This window comes from Elephantulus edwardii, unplaced genomic scaffold, assembly GCF_000299155.1.
Source record: "Elephantulus edwardii isolate Elephantulus edwardi_28Jun2011 unplaced genomic scaffold, EleEdw1.0 scaffold00001, whole genome shotgun sequence".
NCBI lineage: Eukaryota > Metazoa > Chordata > Mammalia > Macroscelidea > Macroscelididae > Elephantulus > Elephantulus edwardii.
In genome coordinates this window covers 8596305-8610134 of record NW_006399751.1, presented here as the reverse complement: position 1 = coordinate 8610134, position 13830 = coordinate 8596305, and the positions used below count along the sequence as shown (strand labels likewise).

General features: G+C 42.5%; 1 protein-coding gene across 1 annotated transcript in view; it reads right to left on the bottom strand.

The window, feature by feature from the left end:
• CDH11 (cadherin 11, type 2, OB-cadherin (osteoblast)) overlaps positions 1–13830 on the bottom strand; it is a 63125-nt gene that overhangs the window by 33757 nt on the left and 15538 nt on the right. Inside the window, exon 6 of the mRNA XM_006878718.1 lies at positions 7411–7664. Within this exon, the coding sequence (XP_006878780.1) occupies positions 7411–7664 (254 nt within the window). The remainder of the gene's footprint in view (positions 1–7410; positions 7665–13830) is intronic.

Sequence of the window (13830 nt, the reverse complement as noted above, 5' to 3'; positions counted from 1 at the left end):
AACCTGTACTTGGACAAGGAAACAGTTCTTGGAACTGAACAAGGAAACACTGCATCGCTCAAAGTCAGGAAAGGAGTACATCAGGGATGCTTCCTGTCTCCATACCTTGTCAATCTATATGTGGAACAGATCATTTGGGAGGCTGGACTTTATGAGGAAAAATGTGGCATCAAGATTAAAGGAAGATTTATCAACAACCTGTGTTATGCAGATGACACAACCCTGCTTGCTGAAACTGAGGAGGACCTGAAACATTTGCTGCAGAAGGTCAAGGACTGTTGTCTTCAATATGAATTGAAACTCAACATCAAGAAAACAAAGATTCTCACCACTTGGCCAGCTGGCAGCACCATGACAGACGGAGAAGAGACTGAGGTTGTTAACAGTTACAGTTTGCTCAGCTCCACAAACAACACTCTTGGCACCAGTAGTCAGAAAATCAAAAGACAAAAGGCACTGGAGAAATCTGCTGTCAGAGTCCACTCCAAAATGCTAAGTAGCAATGATGCCAGTCTGGAAACAAAGATGTGCCTGATTCAGGCCATGGTCTTTTAAGTTACTTGCTATGCATCAGATAGTCGCACAATGACTAAGGATGATAGAAGAAGAATTGATGTCTTTGAGTTGTGGTGCTGGAGAAGAGTATCAAATATACGTTGGACTGCCAAGAGAACAAACAGGTCTGTCTTGGAGAGGGTGAAATCAAATTTCTCCTTTGAGACAAGGATTTTGAAGCTCTGTCTCACATATTTTGGGCATATGGCCAGGAGAGACCTATCTTTGGAGAAGGACATCATGCTTGAAAAGGGACAGAGCGGGAGAGGAAGAGCCTGAATGAGATAGATTGATACAGCAACTAGGGTAACAGGTGTAAGTGTGTCAGAGACAGTGAGACTGACTCAGGAAAGGGCAGGCTTCAGAGCCTATACACAGATAGGGTCACTACGAGTCGTGGGTGACTCGATGGCACATAACAACAATAACACAATTGCTAAAGGAAGAACAAAGATAAATAAACTGAGGTTTAAATTGAAGTTCAAAACTTTTATAATTGGATGGCTTCCTGTTCTTGGAAAAGTTACTCCTATTTTCACAGAGTTTATAAAATCAATATGCTTAAGTATGGCGGTGATCATGAGGATAGCACAGAATAGGGCAAAGTTTTACCTTGTTGTTCTGGATGGTTGTGGTTGTTAAGTAGGTGACTCATAGCGATCCCATGAACGAAAGACCTGAACACTTGTATAACTTTCATCATTTCTCCATGTTCATAGAGTTTCCAGAGACACGCTATTTCAGAAGTGGATGTCACTCCTGCTTCCAAGATTGTTTTAATCGGGGAGCTCCACCAAACCCTGTCCACCTTGGGTAACCATTATCACATTTGATACATACATCAGCGTCACAGTGTTCAACATCACAGCAACCAGGAGTTATCTCTGTACAGCACACGGACAGACCAGTGCTATACCACTTAGAAAAAATGTCTGACAAAAAACAATTTAAACCAGGCCTGAGGCCACAGATTAAAATCACCCACCTTAAGCTTGGTAGTTTAACTTTCTGTCCATTTGACCAACAGAGCTCTCTCGTTGTAGTTGTTAAGTATAGTTGAGTCATAGATGACTCATAGAGACCCTATGAATGAAAGACCTGAACGCTTGTATAATCTGGATGGTACCTAAGATGATTAACAACGTATGTCTGAGAATTGTCATTGAAAGTCACAGACTCAGAAAAGAGAAATGGCAGGAAAGGCCACGGACGCCATAGTAGCCAACATTTTTTTGTTCACAGATGGTGAGATCAGCAAGTGCTTCACATCTGGCTTCTGGGAGAACCAGTGCTCGAACCCAGATCTTCCAGTGTTAGGTCTCGTTCCTCTGAGCTAAGTGCCATACAGGGAACAGCACCTTCTTACAGGACACAAATCATGAGCTCATCTTTGATATCTTTTGATTCCACAGTTCCTCCCAGAGATGGAATTATGACTCCTCCCCACTGAGGACTCTGACCACGCACAGCCCTTCCATAACAGTAGCACCTCAATAACTGAGGTAGCACTTCCCTAACTGAGCCCTAAGCAGATAGTCTGAGGGGTAAAGGATGCAAAAAGTAACAGAAGACCGTGTCCTGGTGACCTGGTTATCAATGAGCTGTGCTGCTAATCCAAAGAGCTGCCTCTCTGGGGGTTCAAATCCACAAAGACAGCTGGTCTCCTCCTGTGTGATTTCCTACCTTGGAAATCCAGTGGAAGGTCAACTATGGCTCTTCAGTGACAGTGAGAGAAAGAAAAAGGGAGTTCCTGCTATTGGAGAGTTAACTACTTGGCTGACATCACAAGCAACGATGAGAAGTTAAATGATAACTCAAGATATTATTGTGTAGAAGTTGAAGTGCTGCTTTGGGAAAAACCTAGGTACACACTCCTCCTTCTTTATGTTTACGTTGAGTGGCACTGAGTAAAAGCCCCTCAATGTCTTTGAACCTCAGTTTATTTCCCTTTTGCATTTGGATATGAATAGTATCTAACTTTTCCGTCATCTTTGGGAATCAAAATAAGCACAGATGTTTAGGAGATATAATATAGAGCCCTGTACACAGACGGCAGACAACACGGCAATCGCCGCGATTCTTTTGCTTTGATGGTAGTTACTGCTGCCACTGCTCCATACTGAGAACCGATCCTGAAAGTTTGAAATGTCAATCTACAGAGTGTGACTTCAGGAAGAAATCATGAAAGGCTTGGAGAAGAACAAATAAATGGATCCGGGCTACCAGGGTGATTAATAAGAAGGTGGTCCTAACAGCATGAGCCAGACTTGAGGGAGTAAAGGAAGGTGCTGAGAAAGTGTATGGAACGGACGCAATCACATCATAATTGATACACCAGTTGGGGGCGGGCAGGGCAGAGAGAATGGACAAATACGTAACAAAAAGAAGCACAAGAAGAGCTTGAAGGATGCTGAGAGATCTGTGAGGGCTGGGAGCATCTTAGCTAGCTTTGAGACTGAGTCTTTTAGAGAGGGAGGTATTGACAGATGCATCAAGAAGGTCAATATAGCAGGGAGGAAAGATTGGGAATTCAACCAGGGATATGCTTAGTGCTAATAGAACAAAGATTCAATTGGATTATAGGCTTCATTAGGCCAAGTGTGAAAGCCCCTTCTTATTCTTTTTTAGAATGCCACAGTAAGGAAGGAACTTTTTTCTTTTTAATTTTTTTATTTTATTTTATTATTTTTGTGTGAGTGTACCATCAAATCAGATCTGACTGGTACAGGAGGAGACTGCCCCTCCTTTCCCCGGCACAGCATCTGGTGGATTCGATCATTGCGCCTCTGGGATTGTAGTTGCAGCTCCTTACCACTAGACCACCAGAGCTCCCCTAGGAAGGAACTTTCTAATAGGGTGCAGTAAGTGGTACATATAAATGGTTGTACTTCCAGAGGTACCAGTCCACCAGCAGTGCTATAGGGGGGAAAAATGATGGGCAATCTCCTCTCATCGTAATTTACAGATTCAGAAAACCGAAGAAGAGTCACTGTGAGTTGGTGCCAATTGGATGGTAGCGAGTTATTTTGTTTCAACATTTGTCTAATTATAACAACTATAAACTCAACAGAATATTTTGCATAAAAAATGAATGAATCAAAGAAGAGAAACAACTGGAAATGTGTAGCAGGGAGTAAAAGAAATAAAGACATGGAATCAGGGAAAGAGATCAGGCTGGAGGCAGAGAGCCTAACGCCCCAACTCAATTTACTCATGTGAAAGCTCTGAGGGAATATCTCTATAAAGAGAGAAGGCCGAGACACAGGGAGCCCCACTGCCTAGGCAGACCAAAGACCAATGAAAACACCTGGCGTGGTACTGTCTGCACTTAAATGCTAACCTAGCATTATCCAGTTTGAACTCATCCAAGTGGCATGGCAGAAAAAAGGCCTGGCAATCCACCTCCACAAAGACCGCAGCCAAGTAAACTCAATGGATTAGTTCTTGGTTGCCATGGCTTGATAGGAACAGGCTTGGTATTTTCCATTTGAAGCATGAAAAGGTTACTTAGCACAGCAGGAGAATTCAAGAAGGCAATGATAAACAAGTGTTAGATCCCTCAGGCTAAAGAAAGAGCTCCACACCCATCCCAGCAGCCGGCAAAACCTGAAGATCTTGTCTGTGTCAAAGGACCCACAGACCCTTCTAGGTGGAGAGTAGCAACCAGGAAAGGAAGCAGCGAGTTTCAGAATGAAATTCTGAATGAAAAGCGCTCAATGTTCTTCTGTATTTTGTTTGACAAATCTAAGAACAGACAACTGAGTGGGTAAAGGGTTTGGTCCAAGGACAGTATTGAGGCTTCTTGGATAATTATAGACTGGGAAATTGCTTAGCTGCACAGAAAAGCTCCCACTGAAATGCTGACCCACTTAACCAGTTGCAGATGTAGATCCTTGGAGCAAAGCAGTACAGAGGATGTGAGTGGTGGTTCTATATATATGTTGACATCATCACTCTTCCAAAAAGTTGCTAGTGTATCTTAATGCTTTGGGCCAAGGCTGCCTCATTTAAAATTCACATTGGGAACATTTCTGGAGTCGTTGAAAAGTGCTAAAATGGTACTTAGTCATTATATAACCCATTTTTTTTTCTGTACAAAGAGAACATAAATACTCAATATCCTACCAGCAAATCTTGTCAACAGCTGCTGCTTGGTTAGAGTAAAAAAGCTCAAAGTGGACTCAAGACATCTGGGGTATAATCCAGGCTACCACACTGACAGGTGGTGCGGCTGTGAGGAAGTCACTTCTCCCCCTAAGCCCCAGTATATCCATCTAGATACAATTCTAGAACACGCATAGCTTACAAGGATGACTGCGAAGACAAACGTAATAACTTATTACAAAAAAATAGTCCGGGACTGAGACAGTGGATGGAAATTCTCTCCCAGAAAAGACAATGTCCAAGGATGAAATGCCATCAGAATAACTCCAACACATGGGCCAGCTTTCCAAAGTCACCACTTGTTTGGCATAAAGGAAATATGCCATAGTAGGTGGTAATTTCTTTGGATTCTCAGATATCTTTACTTGCTTATAAGTATAGAGGATTAGACCAGGAAATACCGATGCGTGCTCAGAGAAGCTTTATTTAATAAATGCAGAAATAACAAATCATCACCTTAAGCATGCTTCCAAGTTTTTACACTCCAACAGGGTCAACTTGAACTTCTAAGCAGAATCTGGAGTTAGTGTATTCATGGAACTTTGATGAGGCATCTAGTATTCCGCTGTTAACTAAAAGTTTGTTGATCGAAACTCCCCCGCTGGTTACGCTGGAGTAAAGGGCTGGAAATCTGCTCTCGCAAAGACGTCAGCCTATACAACCCCAGCGTATAACTCTCTTCTATCCCATGGGGTGGCTGTGCATTGAAATTAACGCAAAAGGAGCAACCACAGCAATAAACATTTGAGTACTCTATTATAACAGGATAGAGTGGTGAGCTACAGGAGAGGACAACAATAATTTTCTAGAAAGAGCTAGACAGAAAATAGTAAATATTTCAGGCTAGTTAGTCCACAGGATCTCTGCTACAAGTCCACCCTTTCTGTTCTTGTAGCAACAACACAGCCATACACAGTATGTAACAAATGGATGTTGCTGTGTTCCAAATAAATCTTTATTTACAAAAGCAAGTGGCGAGAGAAAAAAATTAAGAACTCCTAGTTCTTGAAAATTTAGTACAATGCTGCAGTGATCATTATTGTATGGGAATGGCATATGGACAGACAACTAGATCCATGGAGAAGAGCACGTGATGAAACTTCTGCATCTATGGTCAGTTGATTTTAAACAAGTGTGCCAAGCCCCTGGGGAAAGAACAGCCTTTCCAACAAATGATTCATGTCAGCATGCAAAAGCTTCTACTTGGATCTCTCCCTCACACCATCTACAAAAAAATGAACTCAAAACTAATCAAAGAGAGACCTAGCTGTAAAAACCAACATCAAAAATTAGTCACCAGAGATGTACAAATGGTCAATAAAGAAATCAACACATACAATGACAGTCAATGTCATTAGAAACTATGGGGATGCAAATAAAAACGACAGTACTATTTTGGTTGCTGTTTAAATATGATGAAATAGCTGCATTTTGAGCCTAATCACTGTGGCTGCTGGAATGAAAATGAAACAGCTAGCGCAAGACTGGAGGCAGGAAGACCTTGAGGAAGCAGCTGAGGGAATCCAGGCAAGAAAGGAATTAAGGAGGGGATCGTGGACAAATAAATGCATGCTAGAATCTCCCGCAAATACTCCACTTGTTCAGCTGACACCAGAAGTTTGCGGCCAGTTAGAAGCATCCCAGACAAAAAGGACTGGCAATCGACTTCTGAAAGATCACATTTCTTTCCGGGAAACAACACAGGAGCCCACCAGAATTTGAGACTGATATGACAGAAACTAGTAGGATTCAGTTCAGGACCGTCTCAGACAATGGCAGCATAGACTTCCTTCTCATTTCCCCTTCATCTCCCCCCTCAGCTATACAGCTAATTAACCCAAATTGAGGGGTGGGGTTAAGGTTCTCACCACTTGCCAAGTTGGCCTTATTAAGTCACAAAGACAACCTGCTGAAAGCCAGCACCTGTGTCAGACAGAGAAGGCAAACTCAAGGATTTCTCCCTTTACAGGAGCAGTAGAATAGTCCTAAGACTGCAGCCTGATGATGTCGGAAAACTTGCAAGACCTGGAAACACAAGGCAGTTTTGTCAAGCTGCTACCCTCACAGATTTATGGTATATTATCCTCAATAGTAAAGCTAGACCCTCCTCATTTGATTTGCCTTCTGGGTACCTAGCATTTCATTATCTCTTCTAGAGCTTCAGGAGCAGTAAGATGGACAGACCGGCTTTCCTAGCTGATGAGCGCATCAGCTCTGTCACTACGGGAGTCACTAACTTACAGACCCCCTCCAAATGGAAGGAATAATAATTCTGATATCAATAAGGCTGACAACACAGATTAAATGAAATGGCTGAAATACCTAGTAGAGCAGTTGAAGCACAGGAAAGCATTCAAGACCCTACAATTACTATATTTTTCCACAATCATTATTTATTCTTCTCCACGGTTGCCTTGAGTCAGAAGGTCCAGCCAAAGCTTATTAGATTCCTTAGTATCCTTTTGGGAATTGGCTCCAAACAGCAATTATGGAGCTTGAAAACCTATCTGACGTGTTTCCAGCAGAAGTGAATCAGAACTCATTCTAAATCTCAATTCCATCTGTTTCCGGTTAAACATGGATAAACTTGAACCCTTTCTGTTATAGAAAGCTATGGTTTCTGTGGGGTTTTCCCCCCAAGAACTCTTACCCTTAAAATTCCCCTTCAAGTTTCACAGAATCTGACTGTACCTTATTGGGCTGTTGGCAGCATCCGGGTCTTTGGCATGAACTCTTCCAACCACGGTGCCAGCAGCTGCATTCTCTTGAACTTCGTGGATGTAACTTGGGGCCAAGAACATGGGAGGCTCGTCAGCATCTTCTACTGCGATCTTAACCGTGACAGTGTCCTTGAAGGGCCCATTGCTGATGAACTTGGGGTCGATGTGCACATTGGCGGCCTCTACCTTCAAGCTGTAAGCTCTTTTGGTTTCAAAATCTACAGGCTGGTGAGAGTGAAAGAAAGATTGAAAATTGAGTCTTTGAAAACATACTGAAAAAGATCTTTATCTGATTGTTTTATAGAGCACAGTGAAGAGTTCTTCAAAGAGGGACAACTGGTGTCCCTTCAATTTCCAGTCCCCTGAACCATTTGGACATAAAACCAAACAAATCAAGTGCTGAAGTTGGAAATGAAGTGGGTAATTCTAGAAACATGACAGACATAGACTCGGGTGGCCTAGTGGCAAGAAGCTGCACTGCAATCTCAAAGGCACAGGATTCTAACCCACCAGCTGCTCTGGTGAAGTGTGTAGGGTGCACTGTTAACCAAAGGGATGTGTATCTACAGCAGTTCAAGTTCACAGCTGCTCTGAGGGAGTAAAGACGGGCAGTCTCCTGCTGCCATTTCAGCCTCAGAAACCTGCCCGAGGGTCACAGTGCGCGAGAATCAACTCTGCGGTGTGTTTGAGTTTTGTAATCTGGTTTCATCACACTGACCACTTCATCTACTAAGTTTCCGATATTGTCGTATGTCCCCAAACAACAAGACACCTGTGAACTGTGGGTCATAACAGGTGTCAAAGTGGTTCCTGGGGAATTCCTTGTTAAATAACACTCACCTACTAATAAAGCAGAATTATTCCTTCTCCAAGTGCCTTTTCAAGTCAATCCTGAACACCTCTAAGAGAGCATCTTATTATAGTTCTGATTTTTCTTTTCTTTTTTTAATAGTGTTAATCTTTTATCCTATCTTTTATACTTACTATTCTTTTTGAAAAACAATGACAGAACTCTGGTTAGGACGTTGTTGTCATTATGTGCCATCGAGTTGCTTACGACTCATAGCGACCCTATGTACAAACTCTGCTCTGTCCTGTGCCAATCACAATGTCTCCGACACTCCCATCCCGATTACCCCAGTCACTGAATCAATCCGCCTCATAGAGGGCCTTCCCCTCCTGTGCTGTCCCTCCACCCTCCCAAGCATGATGTCCCTCTCCAAAGACTGGTCCCTTCTTACAACATGTCCAAAGTATGTCAGACGAAGCCTCAGAATCCTTGCCTCCAAGGAGCAGCCTGGCTTAAACCTCTCCAGGATTAATCTGTTTGTTTTCTTAGCACTGCAATCAATACCAAATAATTTCGTTGTGCTGGTTAGGATACAACGATATTATTTGGTATCGATTGCATCCATTTTGGTTTACTCTTCCTTTACAGCAAGGGTTAGGACAACGAAGAATAATGTTCCTTTGAAAAATGTGTGTGTTTATACATATATACAAAACAAAGCTCGTTTACAGACAGAAACCAGTATAATCCTTCAAGTTTAGCACAGACGTGCAGGTAAATGACTCCAGTTAAGTTACTGGGAAAAGGATGGTAAATGTTCTTGACTTCAGAACATGAAGGGGCCCCCGAGGGTGGAAAGCAAAACTGTGGCAGAGAAACCAGCCCTCACGCCCAGGAAACAGAATTTTCTAATTAGCACTCTGGATGCAGCCGAACTACCAAATATTTGGAACGAGGGATCTTTTAAGTCGAGCATCTGCCCATCATGCTGTTGCCGTTTTAACTTCCCGGGCAAATACTTGTTTTGAACGGGCATAGAATCAGGAGGCTTAGTCCTGACCTAACCAACAACAAATGATGCAAACATATCAATAAAACCAACCGACCAAGCCACTGCCATCGGTCGGTTCTGACTCCTAATAGCCCTCAGTAGAGCTGCCCTCAGAAGGGTTCCGATGTCCTAAGGCTTGCCACCTCATTGTGCCTTGGAATGGCTGGGGAGTTCAAACAGGAAACCTTTCAGTTGGCAACCAAGCGCTTACTCACTGTGACACCACGGCTCTTTGAGTCCTGACCTACAGAACCCAAGACTAAGGATGATTCACTACAAATGCTTCAATATATTAAAAACTCTTGACACTTTTCCCATCCAACTCGCCAGAGCCAGAAAATGCTCCCCTTTCCCCAAATCAACTCTCTCCCCAGCTGCTTTGTCATTCTGGGACACGGAAGTTTTTGGTTTTTTTTTTGACACGGAAGCTTTTTATCCTTGGCTAGGGTATTGAGCAGAAGAAAGGAATAGGCTAACGCACAAGATTGCTGCAACTTTGCAGAACTCTCTGTAATTATGAAAACAAAACCCCTATAGCATAACAGCTCTGATAGCAGGTACCTCGGAACAGGAACAGGAGAAACAGGCTAATCTCACACACTGTGGAAGCCTGAACATCTTCCAAATTAGGTTTAGGCTTAAGGGCCCAAAGTCAAGTTCTCATTGGTCCTGACATGAGTATAGTCATGATTCTTCTGATTGGTAAGAATCCAGGTTCCACATCTCACTTGGTAAAGACCTACAAATGGTTATCTCTCTGAAATGACCTTTCCCAGCTTGGGAAGATGCTACAAAACCATCTGGAGGTCAGCTCAAGCCATACTACCTTCTGAAGCCCTTCTGAACTTGGCCAGACACTAGTCTGTGATGGCTTAATTAAGGGCCCTTCTCCAGCCCCTCATCTCGTTCCTCTGCTAGGCTGGGGACACCCCAAGGAACACTGCTGAATCTCATTGAATGTTGCCTCCCTAGTGTCGGGGCCAGGAATCCCTGAGTAAAGCAAAATTTTAAGTTTTTGAATACTCTCCAAAAGAAGTTTCCAGTTCAAACCCATCCTGAGGCATCCCCAGTGACAGGACTGAAGATCTGCTTCTGGAAGTTCACAGCCTAGAAAAGTCGATGGACCAGTTCTTCTCTGGACACATGTAGACTGTCATTAATTGGATCAACGTGGAGGTGAGTGAGTAACAGGGGCGGCACTGAGGATCCTGACTGAGTGGAAAGCTCGGCTGACAGATAGATAACAGTTAAGGGTTTCCCTCCACTTTATTCCCTGCGTCCTTCCAAAAAGGATTTGTTGTAGTTTCCCATGTGAGTGCTTATATCCATATTATGAGTAGTTGAAATAAAGCTAAATGAGGCAACACATTGCCTAAACCGTAAGGATCTTAATACCCCCTCCTTCACTAATCCCACCTCTGAAAATTCTCCCTGAGGGGTTATTTCCACAGAAAGCCAAAACAAACAATAATAAAAAAAAATGCATGATGTGTGTGAGATACAATAGAGGGTTATTTTTAATTGGAGGAAATGTATACACAAGATGCGAAATCCAACTGTGAGACTTTATTAAAGGAAATAATGGTTCATCAAGAGGACAGGACGTTATGGAGTCATTAAAAATTATTATCTCCATGTTATGTAACAGCATGTAGAGTGTTGATGCTGGAACACTCAGTTAACAAATCAGATGGTAATCAGATCTGCTTGGAGATGTTCCATGGCCACATCTGTACACATGCGGACAGAGACCATAAGAAAAGGAGCAGACACAGAAATGGTTTTATTAGAGCAAAGGACTTGGGGAGATTTATTTTACTATGTCCTCCAATGAGCTATCACACTGCTTTCCAGTTTATTTGGTTAAAAAGGAAATGTTTAGAGGGTTGGCCACTAGAGTGATTTCTCTGGAATAGACGGGTATCCTATGTAGTGACAAGCGTTAGAGGGAGTGGATCGGATTTTCCTCTCCAGGTCTACCACATCCCTGAACGTCATATGTATTTGTTTATTTTCTTTTACAATGGCTCCTATTCAACCAAACACATAAAGATTGTCTAAATACACAGAGGGTAGGTTGTCGGCCTTGTCCAGCATCATAGTTCCGGCACTTTGAACACTGACCAAGCAAGTCAGCAAGTAAAAAAATATGGGCATCTCCCTAAAATGTTGAATATACTTCCTAATGTTCTCTTAAATCACAATTCTTCACTACCATGGCCCTCAGTGAGATGGACTGACACAGGAATTGTGACAATGGGTTTAAACAAAGCAACGATGGTGAGACTGGTACAGGGTGGGACAGCGTTTCATTTCCTCCATACGTGGAGTCACTATGAGTCCCGAGCAGCACAAAGGCAGCTAACAACAACAACAAAGCCATCCTGCCTTCTTCTCACCTGCCTTCTTCAGTCCTTCGTGATTCCCATTTGAATCTGAACCACCCAACCGGTTCTCCTGCACCCATCTGATCTCGCTGAGACTGAACATACTGTGGTTTCCTAAATAAGTCTGTTTTTAACAACACCAGTCTTTCCTGCGCTCTTTTATGATTCTGGCTACTTTGTCCTTTCTCTCCGTATTTCCCTGGCAAATCTCTACTCATGAGCAAAAGTGAGCTTAATAGCGGTATCCACTATGATAGGGGTCCATGCTACTTCCTGGCTTCTAACACATAGAGGTCAAATGTGTTATTAAGCAGGAGAACCAATTCTGAGAAAGGCAGCTCTGTTTTAACTCTTTCCACTTAATTGTCCTATTAAAGATCATCCTATGGCCAGGCCTGACTTTTCAACTTCAGATTTCCAGTGTTTCAAAAAGGACCTGCCTAACAAGTCCTCAAGGACCCTTGCGTGAAAAATAAGTGATTTAGGAAATCATTGGAAATATATGAAAGAATATTTTTAAAAGATAAATACTTCTGTGATACACTTTTACATTATGAAATGCCATGTAATGACTTTCACAAGGATCTACCCGTTTCCTCTTTTCAATTTAGCTCTCAATATTTTAGGGGGCACATTCTGAATTCTGTGAGACAATTTTAAGCAAATGTTCTTTTGAAATGAAATACCATCCCAGCCCCACTTTAAACCTAAATGTCGGTGCTTTACAGCAGATTATTCCTTCGCTTGGAAAAAAACACACGGAATTAGGAGGGGGAAATGTGCAAATTAATCATATGCAGAGAGCTCATTTGCAATGTGTGAGTTCTACGGGGTGATTTAAATGTTTCAGGATTTTAGAGACACTGTGTGTGTTTATGCCCTGAATACATTGAAAACAGGTGACAACCTTAGCATAGCCAACTACCCAATTACGCCAGGAGCGAAGGAGGGGAGGCAGGAATTGCTGATGTCAATGCTCATGTGTCAGCGTCAGGCGGGAGGGTTGGTAATATTCATTAAAGAGGTGCACTGACAGCTCCATGCTCCGCACCACTCACAGCTCCTACTCCAGAGAAGACATAGGAAGAGCCACTACCTCGTTCCTTGAGGCTGATATTACTTTGGTTGGCTACACCAAATTGGTCACACCAATTTACTGCCGTTAACATTGACTTTCTTAAGCCTCCAAAGTTAACCCCAATTTCCATAGCCGTCATTTTCTTCCTTCTAACAATGTAACCCTTGCCGGCTCTTTGTTCCAGATACTATCATGTTTCTCCCAAAACACATCATAGATTTGAAATGGTTATGACAGGCTCAGCTTCCGAGAACATATCTCTCTCCACTAAGGTATTCCTTCCAGTATAGCTAGCTGACTGTGGGGAAAGCTGCCTTATTACTATTTCCCTAGGTTCACTTTTTTAGTTAGAGAAAAACCAGCAACAATAACAAGCAAAGGTTTGGCTTAGGTTTACTAGAGTTTCCAGCATCGTGCAGGATCTTGTGGCCAGAGACAGAGAACATTCTGGAGAATGTCTATGAACAGACTCAGCTCTGCAGAGTTAAAGGGAGAACCCCATGCATGCTCAGTAACCAGGATCTACCTTGCCTAACCCCATCCTCAACCCTCTCTCCCATCCCTGGTCTCATCCTTGAGTCTTCAAATTAATCTTTTACGAGTGTTAGAGTCCAATCTTTCCCATCACACCAAGAAGTTTAATATTCATGCTACAGACCCAAGATGGAAATGAATGCTTGATTAAAATCAAGGTAATCCTATTCCATCATCCAATTCAGACTTAATGCTCCACACACTCTGATGATGGAGAGGTGTTGATTTCTCAAGTGGGGAATCAGAGGGGAAAACCATATATGAACATACTGTAACAGTTCCTTCACTTGACAGCCAATTCTAGCTGCCTCTCCTTTGTAACATCACTGCCCCAACTGTTTCCAAAATGCCTTGGTAGAGAAGCAACATACCCAGGGTATGAATGGCATGCCTCCAGGCTGCCATTTCTAGAACTGTGGTAGAGCAAACTATTTAACCCTAAGTCTCAAGCTTTTTTCCATAACCCAATTGAAGTAGTTTTTCATATTAAGATAATAAAATATACTTTATATGATTTATATAAAAAGCAAATTAGAGGATGTCTTTTAGAA